Here is a 17,116-nt window from a genome sequence, read left to right on the forward strand (position 1 = left end):
GCGCCAAATCAAGGCATAACCCTTAAGTTTTGTGGCTACAAAATCAACCATTCTCTCTTTTGATAATTTTTTCCATTTAAAAAAAAATGTTTCAATAGAACCAATCCAACCAACATAGAGTTTGAGATTATCATCAATGTCGTTCACATCTACCCGTATGCCTTTATCGGATTGCTCCAAAGCTTGTGCTAGCTGCTCAGTTGCCAAAGTGCTTGTGGATGGAGCTTGTTGGGATTGAATAGATGTAGAACTTAAAGAGCAATCATGATCATCACTTTGGCGCTCCTCCAGAATGTGAAATGTTGGGTCCACATCTAGTGTAGAAGCTCTTTTCTTGAGTGTTAGAAGTCATTGTAGGAAGTCAACACAAAACCTCTTGGATTATTTGTTGGAGGTTTTGATTTGCTTCCTTTAATTGATTTGCCTTATCTCGTAATGCAATTTCTTGCATTGTTGATATACGAACACTCACCCTTCTTAGCATGATGTTCTTGATTGATCCTTGCTCTGATGCCAATTGATGTAGCCAAAGGGTCAAATATTGAAAGAAACACAAAGTTGTCGATAATAGGTTCGGCCAAGACAACAACAAGTTTCCCAATGCTCCAAGAAGGAGGATCGATGTTTAGCTCATAAAAAATCTCAGCATTGCAAACCTCTTGATGAGGTGCAGTGTCGAAGTTAGGGTTATTCAAGATTGATCCACATACTTCATTCTGACCAGCCTAGTAAGCCATTGTGTTATATTGAACCATAATAGCAATGAAAGGCTTGCTATTCAAATATTTTGAAACACACGCCTATTGAACATCCATTGGAACTTGGTCGGGGCTTGAAGTAGTGCTCACCATTAGGCGATCTTAAAGATCATCCTTTTCTTTGATCAGCTCCTTGACCTTAGCTCTTGAGGCCAACAATGCTATCTCTAGGTTGATCTTCTTTCCCTTGAGCTCCCCAATCTCAAGTAGGGCTGTGAGGCGGGCTGGGCCAGGCTTTTGCAATCCCAAGCCAACCCTATATATTCCAATCTAAGCCCATTCCCGCCCTGACCTTAATTCAAGGCCAAGTCAAGCCCATTCCCTCCTTGATTGGCCTTGTCCCTGGCTCTAATTGGCCCTATCCCTATCCCTAATTGGCCTTATCCTTGGCCATAGCCCTAATTGGCCCTATAATTGGCCTTGTCCTTGGCCCTGATTGGCCTTGTCCATGGCCCTGATTGGCCCTATACTTGGCCTTGGCCTTGATTGACCCTGTCCTTTTCCATATTCCTAATTCATTGAGATCAAGCATCAGGGACAAAATTAGGGCTAGGATTAGGGCCAGAATTAGGGCCAGGGTCAGGGCAAAAAATTAGGGACTGGTCGGGACAAGGCTGGAGGGCCAAAGAGTAATCCTAGGGTTGCCCTTGTCCCTAGTTAGGGCAATAATATTTTGGAAATGGCCAAAATCTTGAGCCCAAGTCCTATTCGGACTCACGGTGGGCTTAGGGTAGGTCAGGGCCGTCAGGGCCAAACTTGCACCCCTTAATCTCAAGTTTGGCAGACTTAAGTTCAACCTCGACCTGGAGAAGCTTGGAGTTCTCCCCCTGAAGGCAATCAACCTCCCTCTCTTTCTTCTTCATTTCCTATTCGTGAATTTTTGACCAAACACTGAGCCTACCTATGCGAAGAACTACTTCCATTTGCATGTGGAAGTTATCAATGAGGACCTTGTAGTAACAAACAAACAAAGGTCAAGCTTCATGACCTAAAATCACTATAAATGAGGTTAAGATTCGAGACTCACTTAATTGAGGAATTGATAAATTCCTCATTAGGCGTGACATCCAAAAGATCATGATCCCGTGGCATTCGAGCGCCAAATAGGGTCTTTAGAGACCAGATCATTAACAAACTTCTAGGGAGGGATGTAGATTTCCCCCTAGTTGGTCCTAGCTCTCTTGGAAGGAGCATCATCAAGCAAATCATGCCTTCTTTTTGCTAGGTTCAAATCATCATGGGTAGATTCGACAATGTCAATGGGCGTTTTGCCTTTGTTTTCCGTTTCCTCACGAATTTTCAGGATGCCTTTAGGAGGGTGAGAAGATGTTCTCAGGAGATTACCCTCGGTCTCAGGCTCTTTCCTCTTAGCCCTTGGCCCCCGTTCTTCAATAGCTTCAAAACCCTGGGTCGCAGCAGCCTTGATAGCACAGAGATTATACTTAGAAGCCACTGACAATGAAACAAAAGCATCAACAAAAAAAAAATAAACATAGTCTCACTTAGGAATATTGGCAATAAATAAACGATCGGGAGCTCACCAAGGGCCAAACCCCACCATTGAAGAACCCCCTCATATTTCATAACATATCCATGAATCTCTCGACACTCAGGAATGGATTCAATAGTACGCACAACATCACGCTCTTCAGTTGTTAATGGTAGAGGGTGATTGACTTGAGCATATGAATCCCGAGGGTTCCATGTGATAGGGACGTTAAGATCCTCGGGAGGCGCTCGAAAAAAAGGAATTGGTGGCGCCGCTTCTTATGGTGGGACATGTGCCCTCGGCAACAATGTTCCCTCGCCAACCCAAATTGCCAAGGACGTTTGGAAAAGAAACTACATTTGGGAGGGTTGGACTTACTCAAGTAGTAGAAATGGGAAAACAAAGCTAAGGAGGGAGAAATATTCCACTCAAGCACAAACCTAAGAATCCGATTATATGATGCCAACTATTGGGCAAAAGCTTCCTAGAACACATATCCCAATGGTTTAAAATGGCAGCGAATGGGGGGGGGGGGGAAGGGGGAAAACCTAACTCCACTTTTAAGGGTGTCGGCATAGATGGAAAAATTTTCAAGAGGATCGGAGTTAAGTCATGCATCACAGTCGGGAACCCAAAGAAGATAGTCGGGTGGAATTGAATATTTTTCATATATCTCTTCCAGCTCTGAAGGACGAAATATGAGAAACAAAGTACCTAGGGGCTCCCGAGGGTCTAACAACAGGGCGAGAACCTCCATGTCTTGCCCCCTGTGGGCGGGAAGCTGGAAGAGGTACAATTGCACCTTCCTTAGCTCCATTCTCTGGCGGCCCCTGACGGGTCAAATGTGTAGAGGGATCGAACCAACGGTCGGTGACCCTAATGTTCTAATCACTAGATAACTCAATAGAGGTTGAGGGCTCGCAATGCTGGGCAGACTCTTCCACTTCAACTAGACAACCAATAGAATCACCCTAAGACTCGTCAACAACAACCCTATCATTACCCATAGCTAGAAGATTGAAGAAAAAAGAGGCCCTAAAACAAGGGGATACAAACCAAAGAAAGCCCTAGGATATAAGAAGAATGTAGAGAGAGAGAGAGAGAGAAAGAAGAAAAAAAAAAAAAAGGAAAGAGAAGAGAGGACCCAAAGAAGGGAAGAAAGAATGTTCTAAGCGAATGAGCAGAGAGAAAGGAAGTACTTACTTGCTCAAAGAGCTTGCCTATAACGAAAGAGAACCCTGAAGCTTGAAGATTGAAGATAGCTCAGAGCTCACTGAAACTTTCAAAAGCGAGAGAATTCGCAAATAGAAAAGTGAAAATGAACAAAGAGTGCGAATGGGTTTAAATACCTTCAGAAGGTCAAATATCAACAAACAAGATTGATCTAGATCAACGCTCGTGGATGAGCGACGGTTCGAGAAGCAGGATGCCATGATGGCGCTTGTTCCCAATAAACATGTGGCAAGTTTGGCATATTTCGCACTAAACTAATGAGGTTCAAGAGGACGTAATGACTCTGACAATAAATGCAACCTTTGGATGATGTTTGAGAATCTGGAATCATTTAATCTTTAGTGGTGCTCTTATTGACTTAACCATTGGAGGTGGCTTCCCAATCGACGATTTGACCCATGTCTGAAGTTTGTTTTGCAGGTCTTCGACGGTTGGACAATTTTCAGACGCATCATTGCCTAACCAACAAAGGCTCGACTACAGTTAATCAGTGGGTCATGTTCACTTGCAACATTCTTATGTTAGTAAATTTTAACAAGGTGAAGCATTGGAATCTTAATTATCTTCTTTTTACTGAACAACTTCAGGAGGCTGCTCCTCGTTTTCCTTTTTATATATGTCGAAAGGTTTTCCTTATTGAATCTCCTACGAAAAGGGATGAGCCGAGAGCTACCGGTTTTTCAAAAACGCTGGTCATTTGTTCAAATAGGAATTCTCAATTATGGTGATATCATGATGAAAGCAAAGAAGGGAAAATAAAGTTGAATAAGTGTATAGAGAGAGAGAGAGAGAGAGAGAGAGAGAGAGAGAGAGAGAGAGAGAGAGAGAGAGAGAGAGAGAGAGAGAGAGAGAGAGAGAGAGAGAGAGAGAGAGAGAGAGAAGCTCTGCAACTAGGGTTTCCCTTGTTGATGTTCTTGCATGTTGGTGAAGACGATGGAATTTCTCTATTACTTGAGCCTAAATCCATTATACTTCTATTGATCTATTATTTTCACCACTCAGCTTCACCAAAATGAGCAAATCTCTCTCTTCTCAACATATGAGTTATTGGCCATCAAGGTCTATACATCTTTTCATGGTTATATGGTATTATTTGGGCAATAGCAACTGGATACCTCCTCTTGAAACACTGATCTACTATCATCATTTCTGAAGGTGGGGGTCATTTGGAGTGACCGTATTTCAAGGAGATTTGTTTCTGTTGCATGCAGGGCACTAGTATCCCACTGGCTGCTCTACTCCTTTACTATTTCTTATTTAAATCTGATGGGCTTTTACTCTTCGTTGGCTTTAGAGATGGGTGGTGCGTAACACTATTCCTCTCTAATGTTCTCATCTTGGAAGCTGTTCTTTCTGATCTCTATGATATGATCTATGTTACTATGACCTTGCGGTTACAAATATGACATATTTTTCTAGTCAATCGATGCATGTGGGGTGCTATTATCTTTGGCAGCTTCGCGCATGGTTTATTTATCTTATAGTATGGGCTAGACGAATGCATGCAAGAGTATTGACAGCTTCAATTTCTTCCTGTTTGATGGTTGCGACCCTATACTGGTTCAGATTCAGGGCTATGTTACGAGAGGGTGACCTATTTCTCAGAGCACTTATTTCCTCTCTCCATTTAGGGTTTTTGGCTTGCATGTTACCACCATACCGTGAAGTGACGGATTATTTTGTTGTAATGCTGCATGTTCATCCTAGTCAATTTGACCTGCAACTTGATTCAGGTTACTGCAAGTGGTGCGTCGGCAGCAAAAATTGGTCTCTGCTGCGGGCTATACAGAGATGTGTTCAAATCTCTTCATGCTATATATTTTCAGATACAAGTCTTAGAAACACTACATTGGGCTGTCTGTAGGAGTGTGGTTCTTTTGTCTAAAGCAACCATAGTGCTCTATTGTTTCAAATATGGCTATGTATTATGCTTCCTGTCCTTCTTCTTCTCACAAATCCACATCTTTTGAATGCTTAGCTGCAGAATTTGCAAAGCTGGAGCTACCAATGCGACCTCATGCTAAGGTGATTCTTTCAGATGAAAAGAGGGAGGATCTTTGCAGCAAAATTCAATTCACTGTGGTGGGGTGGGTTCCGGATGGTATTGTAATTACAACGTATGACTTAAATATGTTTGTAACCAAAGCTCTGAAAGAAGCACACATTGAGATTGATGGCTATCATAAAGTCGAAGGAGCACACTTTAAAGGGCACTTAGTTAACTTTCAACAGTGGGATAGCTCTATTCTTGCAGCGGTGGTACCATTTCAGTATATGGTGGTTTGTGTGCATATTTTAAAAGCTCCATTGGCGCTTTTTTGACTCGGAAGTGCTAGCTCAACTCTTTAGTAAGGTGGGTTTAGTTCTTGAACTGGAGATCCCAAAAGGAGATGGTGCTCATCCATACACCCCAGCAGCTCGTGTGGTCATTCCTTTGAATCAAGATCTTGTATCTACAGTATTTTTCCAAATCTCCAGATCGGAATTCATGGAGGTGCAGTTCGCATATGAACACAGGCCTTCGGTTATATGTTCTTGCTGCATTCGGGTAGGACATACCAGCAAGGTATGCTTATACAAAAGACCTGAGAGCTCCTCCTCTTCAAACCTTTAGTTCAACATCCCCCTGGTGGCTATTCCGGCCAAACATCAGGGGCTGGTAACTAAGGTTAAGGACCTATATAACTCAGTGTTCATGGGCTCGACCCATTTGGACATATCTCTTTTTAATTGTCCTTTGCCCAGTGATTGTGATGATGTGCTTAAGAGGAGCTTCGTGAAATTGGGTATTCTTTTTCACATCAATTTTCATTCTTTTCTGGAGGATAAGATATCATCTAGCTGTTGCTATTAGTGCTGGACTTAATACGGAGACAAGAAATATGGGTCATACTTCTGGTGGGAATATAAATATACATCACGTTAATCCCCCCATACTTTACTGGAGTATACTACTACACGTTCTCCTTCTTCTACAATGGATCCAATGATGGTCTATTAGCCAACACCTACCCCTCCTCCTTCTCCAGCTGAGGAGATAGGTTATTCAAAATCATGTGTCTCAGCTGAAGACCTTCATTCATTGATTCTAGCACACTTCCCTTCTGCAAGACCTTCGGCAGAGAAACTCAAAGGTAAAAAAATTTGTACTCCTATAGAGCTGCCTTGTAAACGTAAACTGGAGTTGCATGAAGTTCCTTGTGCTAGCATGCGGGATTTTGAAAACCAAGAATGGACAAAAGCTAAAATGGAGGAGCCGCATGCCTTAAAATGTTCTGAGGCTTTGATGACCAGCCGGGAAGGGTCATCTAAGGGAAAATGAATGGACTTTTTCCGAACTGCCGAGGACTTGGATGATCCTCGATTTAGTATGAAATTAAAGCTCTAGTTCTTAAAAATAGGCCCTCTTTTGTGTTTTTGTTTGGACTGAAGTCCGCTCGTGTGAATGTTAGCTTGTTTTGTAGTCATCTTGGTTTTCCTAAATGTATTTCAGTCCCTCCGGAAGGTCGTGCTGGTGGCCTTCTCTTTTGTTGGCGTGACAATGTAAAAGTGGAGGTGGTGTGGTACTCAGACTGGTGTATTCATCTGTTAGTGGGTGAATCAAATGAAGTTTGGTATTTGACTTGTGTGTATCTCAGCTCTCTTCTCCATATCCAAAAATATCAATGGTTAACTTTGCACAATATGGGATCTTTTAATGACAAACCATGGGAACTTGGTGGAGATTGGAATGCATATTTATTTGGTGAGGATAAGAAAGGTGGGTGATCCCTATTACAGTCAGATCTTCAACCATTTCAACCATTTATGCAAGAATTTGGTTTACTCACAATTCCAGTGGCAGGCCCTCAATTTACTTGGTCAAACAAGCAAAATCATCCTCATCGCATTGAAGGCATCCTTGATCGAGTTGTGTGTAATTTGGATTGGCTTTCACTATTCCCTGAATCTCATATTTCACACTTAGTAGTGGCTAATTCTGATCATAACGCCTTGTTTTTACAAGTGGAAACAAAAGCAATTAGTCAAAAGCGTCCATTCAGGTTTGAAGCTTTCTGGACTCATGAAGCATCCTTTTCCCTTCTTCTCCAGAATTCTTGGATTGAGCCAATTAAGGGCTTGTCATCTTTCTCTTTGGCCAAAAAGCTTAATAGATTATCTTCGGTTTTACAATGATGGAACAAAACTACGGTGAATTGACTTGAGCTTAAGGAGACAGCTATTCGTAAATCCATTACTTGTCATGAATCTGTAGCACTTGATGATAGATATCAATGAGCTGGTATGTGGAGGAAAAGCGAAGGATAGCAATGCTGAAATTGAACTTACTTCAACAACATGACAAATGGCGGCAAAAGTCTAAGTCTGATTGGTTGCTCAAAGGGGATCGGAACACACTTTTTTCATCAAAGTACTATGGTTCGTCGGGCGAGAAATAAAATTCGCCAACTGAAGCATAATGGCATTATTTTTGATGATCCAAGTGATGTTGCCACGATTTTTCAACAGCACTTTCAGTAGGTATTTACTTCATCTAAGCCAATTATTGAGGATGATTATTTCTTGCCAATTGCGAACATAATTTCAGAAACAGATAAAGCTGGTTTAATGGCTCCTTTTACTGCGGAGGAAATTCATGCGGCTGTATTTGGGATGAATGGACTTAAATCTCCAGGGCCTGATAGTCTTTCTGGCATTTTCTATCAACATTCTTGGGAATCTATTAAATATGATGTGGAAGCCATGGTGCATTAGTTCTTTCGCACAGGTACTTTCACCTCGACTCTAAACTCCACTTTCATAACTCTCATTCCTAAGATGGAACATCCTCAAGAAGTAGGGCACTATCGACCGATTAGCTTATGCAATGTTTGCTGTAAAATTATAGCTAAACTTTTGGTCAATCGTCTCAAAAATATTATCCCCCATATAATATCTTTTCAACAGAGTGGTTTTGTTAAAGGGCGCCATATTTAGGACAACATTTTGATAGCTCATGAGATTCTCTCAAAAATCCATCGGCACAACAAAAAGCAAAAAATTGGACTTATGGCGGTCAAACTGGATATGAGTAAGGCATATGACCGATTGGAATGGGGTTTCTTACAACGAGCTCTCCAAGCATATGGTTTCCCAAAACAATGGATTGAATGGATTATGTTCTGTGTGCGTACTGTGAAATACTCCATCTTGGTGAATGGTACTATTGCGGGAAGTGTCACTCCAACTCGAGGTCTTCGCTAGGGGGATCATCGCCATATCTGTTCATTTTTTATGTGCTGAGCTCCTAACGTCTCATCTTGAAACTGCTGTAAACCAGAAAAACTAAAAGGCATTGCTTTATCTTAGGGCAGCGAGAAAATATCCCACCTTGCTTTTGCTGATGATCTGATTCTATTCGGCCAAGCACGGAAATCTGAAGTGCGGATGTTTGCTCACATTATTCAACATTATTGCTCCTTATCGCGCCAAGAATTAAATATTCAGAAAACAAGAGCTCATTATAGCAAGAGTATCCCTGCAAGCACCAAGAGAACTTTATCTTCTCATTTTCATATTATTCCCAATTCGGAAATGGATATATATTTGGGAATCCCTCTTTTTGCTGGAAAGATGAAGAAGAAACATTGCCAAACTCTTATTGAAAGAGTCACTACACGTCTAAAAGGGTGGAAAGCCAAACTTCTCTCATCCCCAGGTAAAACAGTTCTTCTTTAGTCTACTTTGGCTGCCATGCCATCTCACTTTATGTCTTGCTTTAAATTACCGGCTTCAATCCTTTTGGATACAGAGCGTACTATGAGATCATTTTTTGGGTCTACTGGTAAACGGAAGCTTATTCATACTGTGGATTGGAAAACCATATGTTCTCATAAATCTGAAGGTGGATTAAATATCCGCAATCTTCATGCATACAACCTAGCTCTTCTGTCTCGGAAGGCATGGGAACTTCTTCAGTCTCCATCATCTTGGTGGGGAAGACTGATGTTGCAGAAATACTGCAAAAACAAATCTTTTATGGAAGTGGAACCTAAAGCTTCTGATTCTTGGGGTTGGAAATCGATTCTACTTGGCCGCGATCTTCTTCATAAGGGTATAATCATGCAAGTAGGCAATGGTGAACTCATTCATCCTTGGACAGACAGATGGATCTCGAATGCTCTCCCTGACAAGGGATGTTTCCCTTTTGCTTTGACAGGTCCGCACAAAGTTGCTCAGTTGACCAACCCACATACTCACTCTTGGAATCGAGACCTTTTATATGAATGGTGACCTAGTCATATGGTGGAAAAAATCCTTGCCATTCAAATTCCTCACTTGGATCTGGAAGATCACATTATTTGGTCCAGCACAGCCTCAGGATAGTTCACTGTGAAATTTGCCTATAGGTTGGCTTGTGATCCGCCATCTGATCATAGAAACAGTTCAAATGTTCAATGGAGATCCCTATGGGATTGCCGCTGCCACCTCGAGCGATCCATTTTCTATGGAATTTGTTACATAACAAGCTCCCAACAACTGATCTTCTAACAGCTCGAGGTTGTTCAGTCCCATATTCATGCTTATTCTGTGGGGAACAATCGTCTTCTGCTGATCATATTTTCCTACAATGTCGCTATGTGATAGAAATTTGGAATGGGTTGCAATGGGGGCTTTACTACGTGTAGATTCCATCGCAGCGGGAGTCCAGCAGTGTATCTCTCTCACCCCCAAAAAGGGAGGACACGGATAAACTCTTCAACACTCTCACTACCCTATGGCTCATATGGAAATCATATTCAAGCCTTATTGGTTCTACTACAGCTGTTATTCCTGCACAATTCAAATTCCAAGTCTAGAAGGGTTTGCAATTCTATTTACCGGCTCAATCCAGCAAGCAGGTGTCAGCTGATACTATGGTCTCATCAAATGGATCCACTTGATAACAAATTCACAAAAATTAACACTGATGGATCATTCATAAAAGAGAAGGGACTTGCAGGCTATGGCGGCATTGTTAGAAATCAACATGGCAAAATGATCTATGCTTTTGGCTATGGAACAACTTCCCATGATATCCTCACACTTGAAGCACTAGCATTGCGTCAGGCATTACTATGGGCCCTTGAATTTAAGCTGTCTCACATAGAGCTTGAATGTGACAATCAAACCTTAATTACTATTCTTCACAAATCCCCATGTGAAGTACTTTGGAAACTATACCCCCTCATTTCAGACATCAGACATCTGGCAATTTTTTTTGCTTGTGCTACTTTCACTTATGTTCCTCGGGAAGCAAATTTCGTAGCAAATGCATTGGCAAAAGAGGGCGTAGGTTGTTTTATATGTTCACACTCCACCCACTCATATTTTGTCTTTTATGATTTTTAATATGCTTTGTTAAGTTGTACGCGTCATTTTTCTAAGAAAGTTAGGCATGAATGTGTGACTATTGACAATCGATTGGAATGACGTAACAAGGACAACTACCCATTATTCTTTAGAAAGAAGATATGATTATATGAATAGGGCCCAAGCTCGATGTGACAAAAGGTACAGACATTATTATTGATAATTTTCTCGCTTCATGAATGGGGAAAGGACATGCTAGATGAATTACTTTTTGCTTTAATTGAGGGCACACAGATTTTCCAAGTTTCTCACTTCATGGATAGGGAAAGATAAATTACTTTTTGCTTTAATTGAGGCAGACGGATCCTCTGCATCTGGGCGGCGTATGTGCATCCAGCTGCTAGAAGTCTGGGAATCCTAATTGAGGATTACAAAATCCCAACCGCTAGCCTACTTTGGGCCGCTCATTTGTCATGCCTTGCAGTTGGTTCTCCTTATGTGCAAGTGTAGAACCGGAGCTCGTCGAGAAGGATTCTCAGCAAGTGTTGCTGGGTATTTAACTATTTCCATGATAAGATTTCATATAAATTTTGTTTAGTTATCGTTGTGCTGCTCATTTGATTCTACTATGTCAAGAAGTGGAAGCTAAAGAGACATATAAATCATCATATTCACTTTGGTAATTTCAAGTCAAATAGTATCCAACTAATTCTTCGGGAAGCAAGCTCAAATCTACTGGGTGTAAATACATGTAATTCGAATAGAAAATGCTTAACTAGAGGTGTAGCTCAAAAGTAAATAAACAAGGTAAAAATTATCCTAATGAATTAAATCTCTGTTTCTTTTCTTTTCTTTTTTTTTTTCGTTTTTTTTCTTCTTTTCGGTACCCAACTAAACTAAATCTCTGTTGAATCTATGATTTTCATGTGTTGATGGATGTTGGAGTTGCCTGTGTCTGTCCATCCATCCAGGTCCAGGGCTTGGAATTAAGTGTTTTTGGACTTGGGAGTTGAGAAATCATTGTAAGGAGGCGTTATAAGCGACAGTGGTTTGGGGCAACCACTCAGAGCCACGGAGGAAGGTAGCGACGGTGAACTTGGAAGCCTCCACTTCTGTGATGTTGGACCTGTAGCCCTCCCATGTAACCCGCTTGTCCAGGGCCGAACCGGGTCCTGTGTTGCTGTATTCAGCGTAGAATATTGTGGAGGGAGGAATTATGCCGGGGAGCCAAGGGGTCCATCCAGTAGGATCAACGATAGAAGCGATATTTGACTGCATGACGATTGTGGTGGAGTGATTCTTCCAGGGCCGCCCCAAGTAAGTGTGTGCTGTGACGTTGTCCAAGGGGTAGATGTTAGAGAACTGGATGGAGATGCCTGTTTCCTGGTTATCGTCAAATCTGCCCTGTGCTGTAATGGTGTTGAACTGGTTGGCCATGGGTTGTCTGGGCATGATGTTGCAGCCCTGGAAGAGAGAGGCAGCGTTGCCGAAGATGAAATCAATAGTCCCGGTGATGTCGCAGTCTCTATAGAACTGACGATTGGAGTGAGCGTAGAGGGTGTCCTGGAAAGCGTCAAAGGAACAGTTGTAGAACACCGACAAGTCCGATCCTGATCGCATGGCCACGGCCTGATGGTTTTCTGGCCCGGCCGTGTTGCGAATTCCCATATCCTTCATGAAGAATCCCTTTCCAACCGCAACTGCAAATCAGTAATAATCAGTTGTCATCATCGATATCCAAAAGAAGAATCACTAATTTAAAAATTTATTGGCTATATGATATGATCACGCCGCGTTTATCGGATTCCTGAAGCCCACATTAGGTCCACCTGCATGTTTTTTTCTTTCTTCTCTGGAGAAGGCCCACCTTCATGGGGTTTTATATTTTTCTTCCCCCTCTCCTTCTCAATAAGTCGGAATCCTATATAATCAGATTCCTTTCTTTTGGAATTTCTCACCCAGTCCCAGATGTCTAAGGTTTATTCATTCGGGATTAACATAATAAATCCCTGGACCCACCTGCATGTTACACATGCTTCTGCTGTAATGCATATGAATTTCTAAAGTCACTACTAAATCCTTTTTAAAAGAAAAAAAAAAAAGGGACAAAAAATCTCTGTAAATTAGTTAAAAATTTAAAAAGAGAGTTAATTATCCTCCGATAAGGTTTTCACATTGGAGGAATCTAGTGACTGGCAAAGACAGCAGCTAGATGGGTCCATCATTTCACATGGTAACGTGAAACAGGATATATGATAGCCAGGACAGTGGCATATTCTGTAAAATAACGGGACTTACCTAAAGTTGCGGTGGCGAAAGTGGGGGTGCCTCCGATAAAGCTGCGGTTGCCGGTGATAATTGTTTTAGTCTTCCCGTCACCGTACATCATCACGTTCCACATCGTCTTGTTGATCATAACGTTCTCCTCGTAAGTCCCTTCCTTGACGTAAATGAGGTATTTGAAAACGTTCTTCATGGGAACGGTCGCAACTGCTTCCCTGATGGTAGTGAAGTTCCCTGTGCCGTCCTTAGCCACAGTTACATTGGGTTCCCTGGCCCCGACCACGACCCCCGCTTGTTCTTGGAGTAGCTTGCGCTCAGCCGGCACAACCCACTCGGGGAATTCGAGGAGCTTCCGGTGGTGGTGGATTGTTAAGTCCATGTCTTGCAGAACGGATAAGATCTTGGAGACAATGGCGAGACTGTTGCTGGTGAGTTCAGTGGGGTTCTTCATCGCACTCCTCACCTCCGTCAGTGCCGTCGAGTTGGTCTCCTCCAGCCCATCCAGACATGTCTGCAGGTTCGTCAGGGCTGCGCTCAGCCACGATTTCAAGTCGGCGATGATCGACCCCGTGCTACTTTCACCTGATTGTATGCTGGAAATGGAGGTGTTGAGATGGTCGATGGTTTCGTCGTAGAGGCTCCCGCAATCGAGGATCGCCGCCTTGTTTCGCTCGTCATTGGTCTGGGCTGCCAGTTTATCCGGCAACGTCGACAGCTTCGAGACCTCTTTCATCGAGGCTTCCATGGACAGCTTGAACAACTGTTTCGGATTTGAGGTTGCCTGGGTCGCCGTGGAAGAGAGGTAAGAGAAGCAGGAATCGGGGTAGTGGGTGACGCTGCACACGGCTTTGATGGAACTGTCTAAGCTCGTTGAGGGTGATGACGATGAGTTCCCCTTCCCCTCGTCATGGTTATTGCGTACGACGATACCGACCATGGCTGCGACGACGAGACTAGCCAAGACGATGACCGAGAGGGAAATGATGATCATCCGCTTCCGTGTGTTACGTTGGAACGACTGATCCTCCGTCGGATCCACCTTGCCGTAGCCCTTGAAGGATTTGACTGTTTCCATCATTTATCACCCTTCAAAATGCGCTTCTGCTTCTTCTTCTTCTTCTTCTTCTTTGTGGTATGGGTAACTGCTTAATGTTCAGAAACGCTTTCTTCCTCTAATCCTTGGGAGTGAATGAGTTGTAGATGACAGTTTCAATTCCACTCCTTAATTTATAGCTAGAGACAGAGGCAATTGGGTCAACACTGTTACGCTGTTAACACCGCTTAGAACTGAATCTTTTTAATGGTTGTATATTTTAATACTAGAAAACTAACTCTGAATGGGAAATGGGACTGGGTCGGTGAGACGATGCTTCTTCCTTAAGATTAATAATTAGTTCACAATCATTAGACTTACTAAATAATCGGCTAAGGGCGTGCATGGTCGTGGTTCGTTGTGGAATGTGGACCTTAAGGTGAAAAACAAAATCTGGATTCAGAAATACCGTTTGGTTGTAGTTCTGAAATCCGTCCTTTTGAGGGTGAATCGGTTTCTCAGCCCAATCAGCGATCAAATAAATTTTAGGATGAATATAGATTTCTTCCACAACCAAACACTAATTTTATAAATTATAACCCTAGATTTGAAGTCTATAGATTGGGGATCTCTAGGGGGGGGGGGTGAAACGGGATATCAGGTTAAGATGGACTCATGTTTCATTGGAAACGTTGAATTCCTATTTTATCTCTTCATTTGAGATTTCTGAGTTTCGTTTGAAGCATTTGGTTGTGCGGCCTTATCCCTCTACAACTTCCACCCCTGCAGTTTCCCCGTTGGTTACATGAGTCTGGAGATTTCAAATATCTAGAGGTTTCAAATCTATAAATCAAACATGGAGTTATAATTTATAAAATTAGATGTTTGGTTGTGGAATGAAATCGGGATTCATCCAAAAAACAGACGCGGATTTTGTGAATGGCAAATGAAGCTGAAATCCGGACCACCATTAAAAGGTGTTCAGATCATGAATCTAGAGATTTACAACCACGGATAATTGTTCATGAATCCGGAGATTTGAAATCGGTTCTGTAACTACGCCCCAATCCCATTCTTTTGACGCGTGATAATTAGTTATCAACTTATCATTCATAATAAATATATTAAGTCTTTTTGTCAATAAATATGAAAAAAAAAAAAGAAAATTTAAAACGCCCTTATCTATGTATGAAAATGACATGTCAATAAATTTTGGAAAACATTACATAAAATAGTCAATAAATGCCAAATAATACAAAATTTTTGATTAAATTAACCATTTTTAACCTATAAAACATATTGATTTATGTAAGCATTCATAAAAAAATCAATGAATTTGTTATACTTTTTCTATTCTTCTTCCTTAAATTTCTCATTTCCTCTTTAGTTTCTCATGTAACTAACTACTCATCATTTTCCAAACGTATAAACTTCTTCCCCTCCTTTTCTTTTTGAGAAACTGTTTAGCTAACTCCAATCATTTCTCATATTTTATAAAAAAAAAAATAATAAAATTACTTCCACCCTTAAGATCATTTGGATTCCACGTCAAGAAACTGTTTCCAAAATATTCTTTTTTACTTCAGAATAAAATGAGAAAAATAAAATTACATCCCACTCTCTTCGTTTGGATTCCACCCCAAGAAAACTGTTTTCAATTGTCTTTTCGTCCTCCAAAGTCTCCACAACCTTCTCCTTATTTAAAATTTTGGCTTCTCTCTCACTTTCCAAAAAAAAAAACTTCATCAATTTAGGAAAAAAATCATTAAAATCATTTTACTATTATACAAACATAAACTCAAGAGATACGTACATTTCTAATTCTTTTTTCTTTGGGTACAAAATGAGGTCAAAGGACTTAGTAAACAAAACCAAACAAGATCAAACTAAAGCACCATGGTAAAGAAAATCCTCTTTGAGGAAGTCCGTCATTTCCTGTGGAGGATCATTAAAAAGGACTAGACCCTCTCTTACATTTAGCCCCTTCTTAGATAGCCAATTAGCAACCATGTTATTTTGAAGCCTTATATGATTGAATCTGTCATGGCCTCAAGAAGAATAGAGGCTATGGATTTCATCAATTAATCTTCCCATCGATTATTGCTCTTTAACTCCTGGGTCTAATAGCCTAACGGCCTGCAGTGAATCTAACTCTATTTGGAGTGGCCATGCTCCCATATCTAGCACTACATTCACCCCTTCTTTGATTACATGCATTTCCGCCTCTACCACATGGCATGGAGGAATCTTGATAGCAAAACCTCCATTGAACATGCCTGCTTGATCCCGAATCACCCTGGCTAATTGAGTGTAACGCTTATTCACATTCACAACAACATCTGTGTTACATTTAAACCATCCTCTTCTAGGGCATTTCTACCCTAAAACTTCCAACTCTTTACCTGGATCTTGAACAGGGCTTCGGCATGTTGTCCAAGCTGCTTTAATGGGGCTATAAATTCCTCAATAATAAGCACCATTCCCTGGTCTGAAGAAGTCTACTTCATGGGTATCCTGGTTTTGCCATCCCCACAGAAGCTGTAGGGCACACACAAATTGCTTAAACCAATCATCGCTCCATTTGGTAGCAAACTCGCAAATATTGGCATAGATCCATTCCTCCTTTTCGCACCTAAAAAACCATAGTTGATTACTTGGTTTGTCATACGTTCCCCAAAGCTTCTCGGAAAGTAACAATCCTTGAACACATGTAAGATATCTTCCACCTCTAGCATGCAAAGAATGCAAGATCATTATCTTGAAGTTGCAAGTTGTGCTTCCTAGCATTAGTCATCAACTGATTTTTTACAAGTAGCTAGAAGAAGCTGCAAAGTCAGTTTGGGCGATGAAGTTTCCAAGTTCTATCCCAAAATTCTTCATCAAAGAGGCCGGTATCTATAGTTGGTTTGTTCTTTATCAACGTCTCATACGCAGAGCATATCGAAAAAATGCCTTCAAGTGACGGGATCCAATACATGACGTCCGATC

At 41.5% G+C, this 17,116-nt stretch overlaps 1 protein-coding gene across 1 annotated transcript; it reads right to left on the reverse strand.

Annotated features, from left to right (window-relative positions):
• Window positions 1-11,556: 11,556 nt before the first annotated feature.
• Window positions 11,557-14,363, reverse strand: PME1 (pectin methylesterase 1). The gene is made up of 2 exons (XM_089164320.1): window positions 13,111-14,363; window positions 11,557-12,512 (listed from the first exon to the last, which is right to left on the reverse strand). Exons 1-2 carry the CDS (start codon window positions 14,171-14,173, stop codon window positions 11,830-11,832), a joined length of 1,746 nt encoding a protein of 581 aa, XP_089020446.1. The 5' UTR covers window positions 14,174-14,363; the 3' UTR covers window positions 11,557-11,829.
• Window positions 14,364-17,116: the final 2,753 nt, after the last annotated feature.

Source organism: Hakea prostrata, chromosome 7 (genome assembly GCF_041222555.1).
Source record: "Hakea prostrata isolate BN-2017 chromosome 7, UWA_Hpros_2, whole genome shotgun sequence".
Classification (NCBI taxonomy): Eukaryota; Viridiplantae; Streptophyta; class Magnoliopsida; order Proteales; family Proteaceae; genus Hakea; species Hakea prostrata.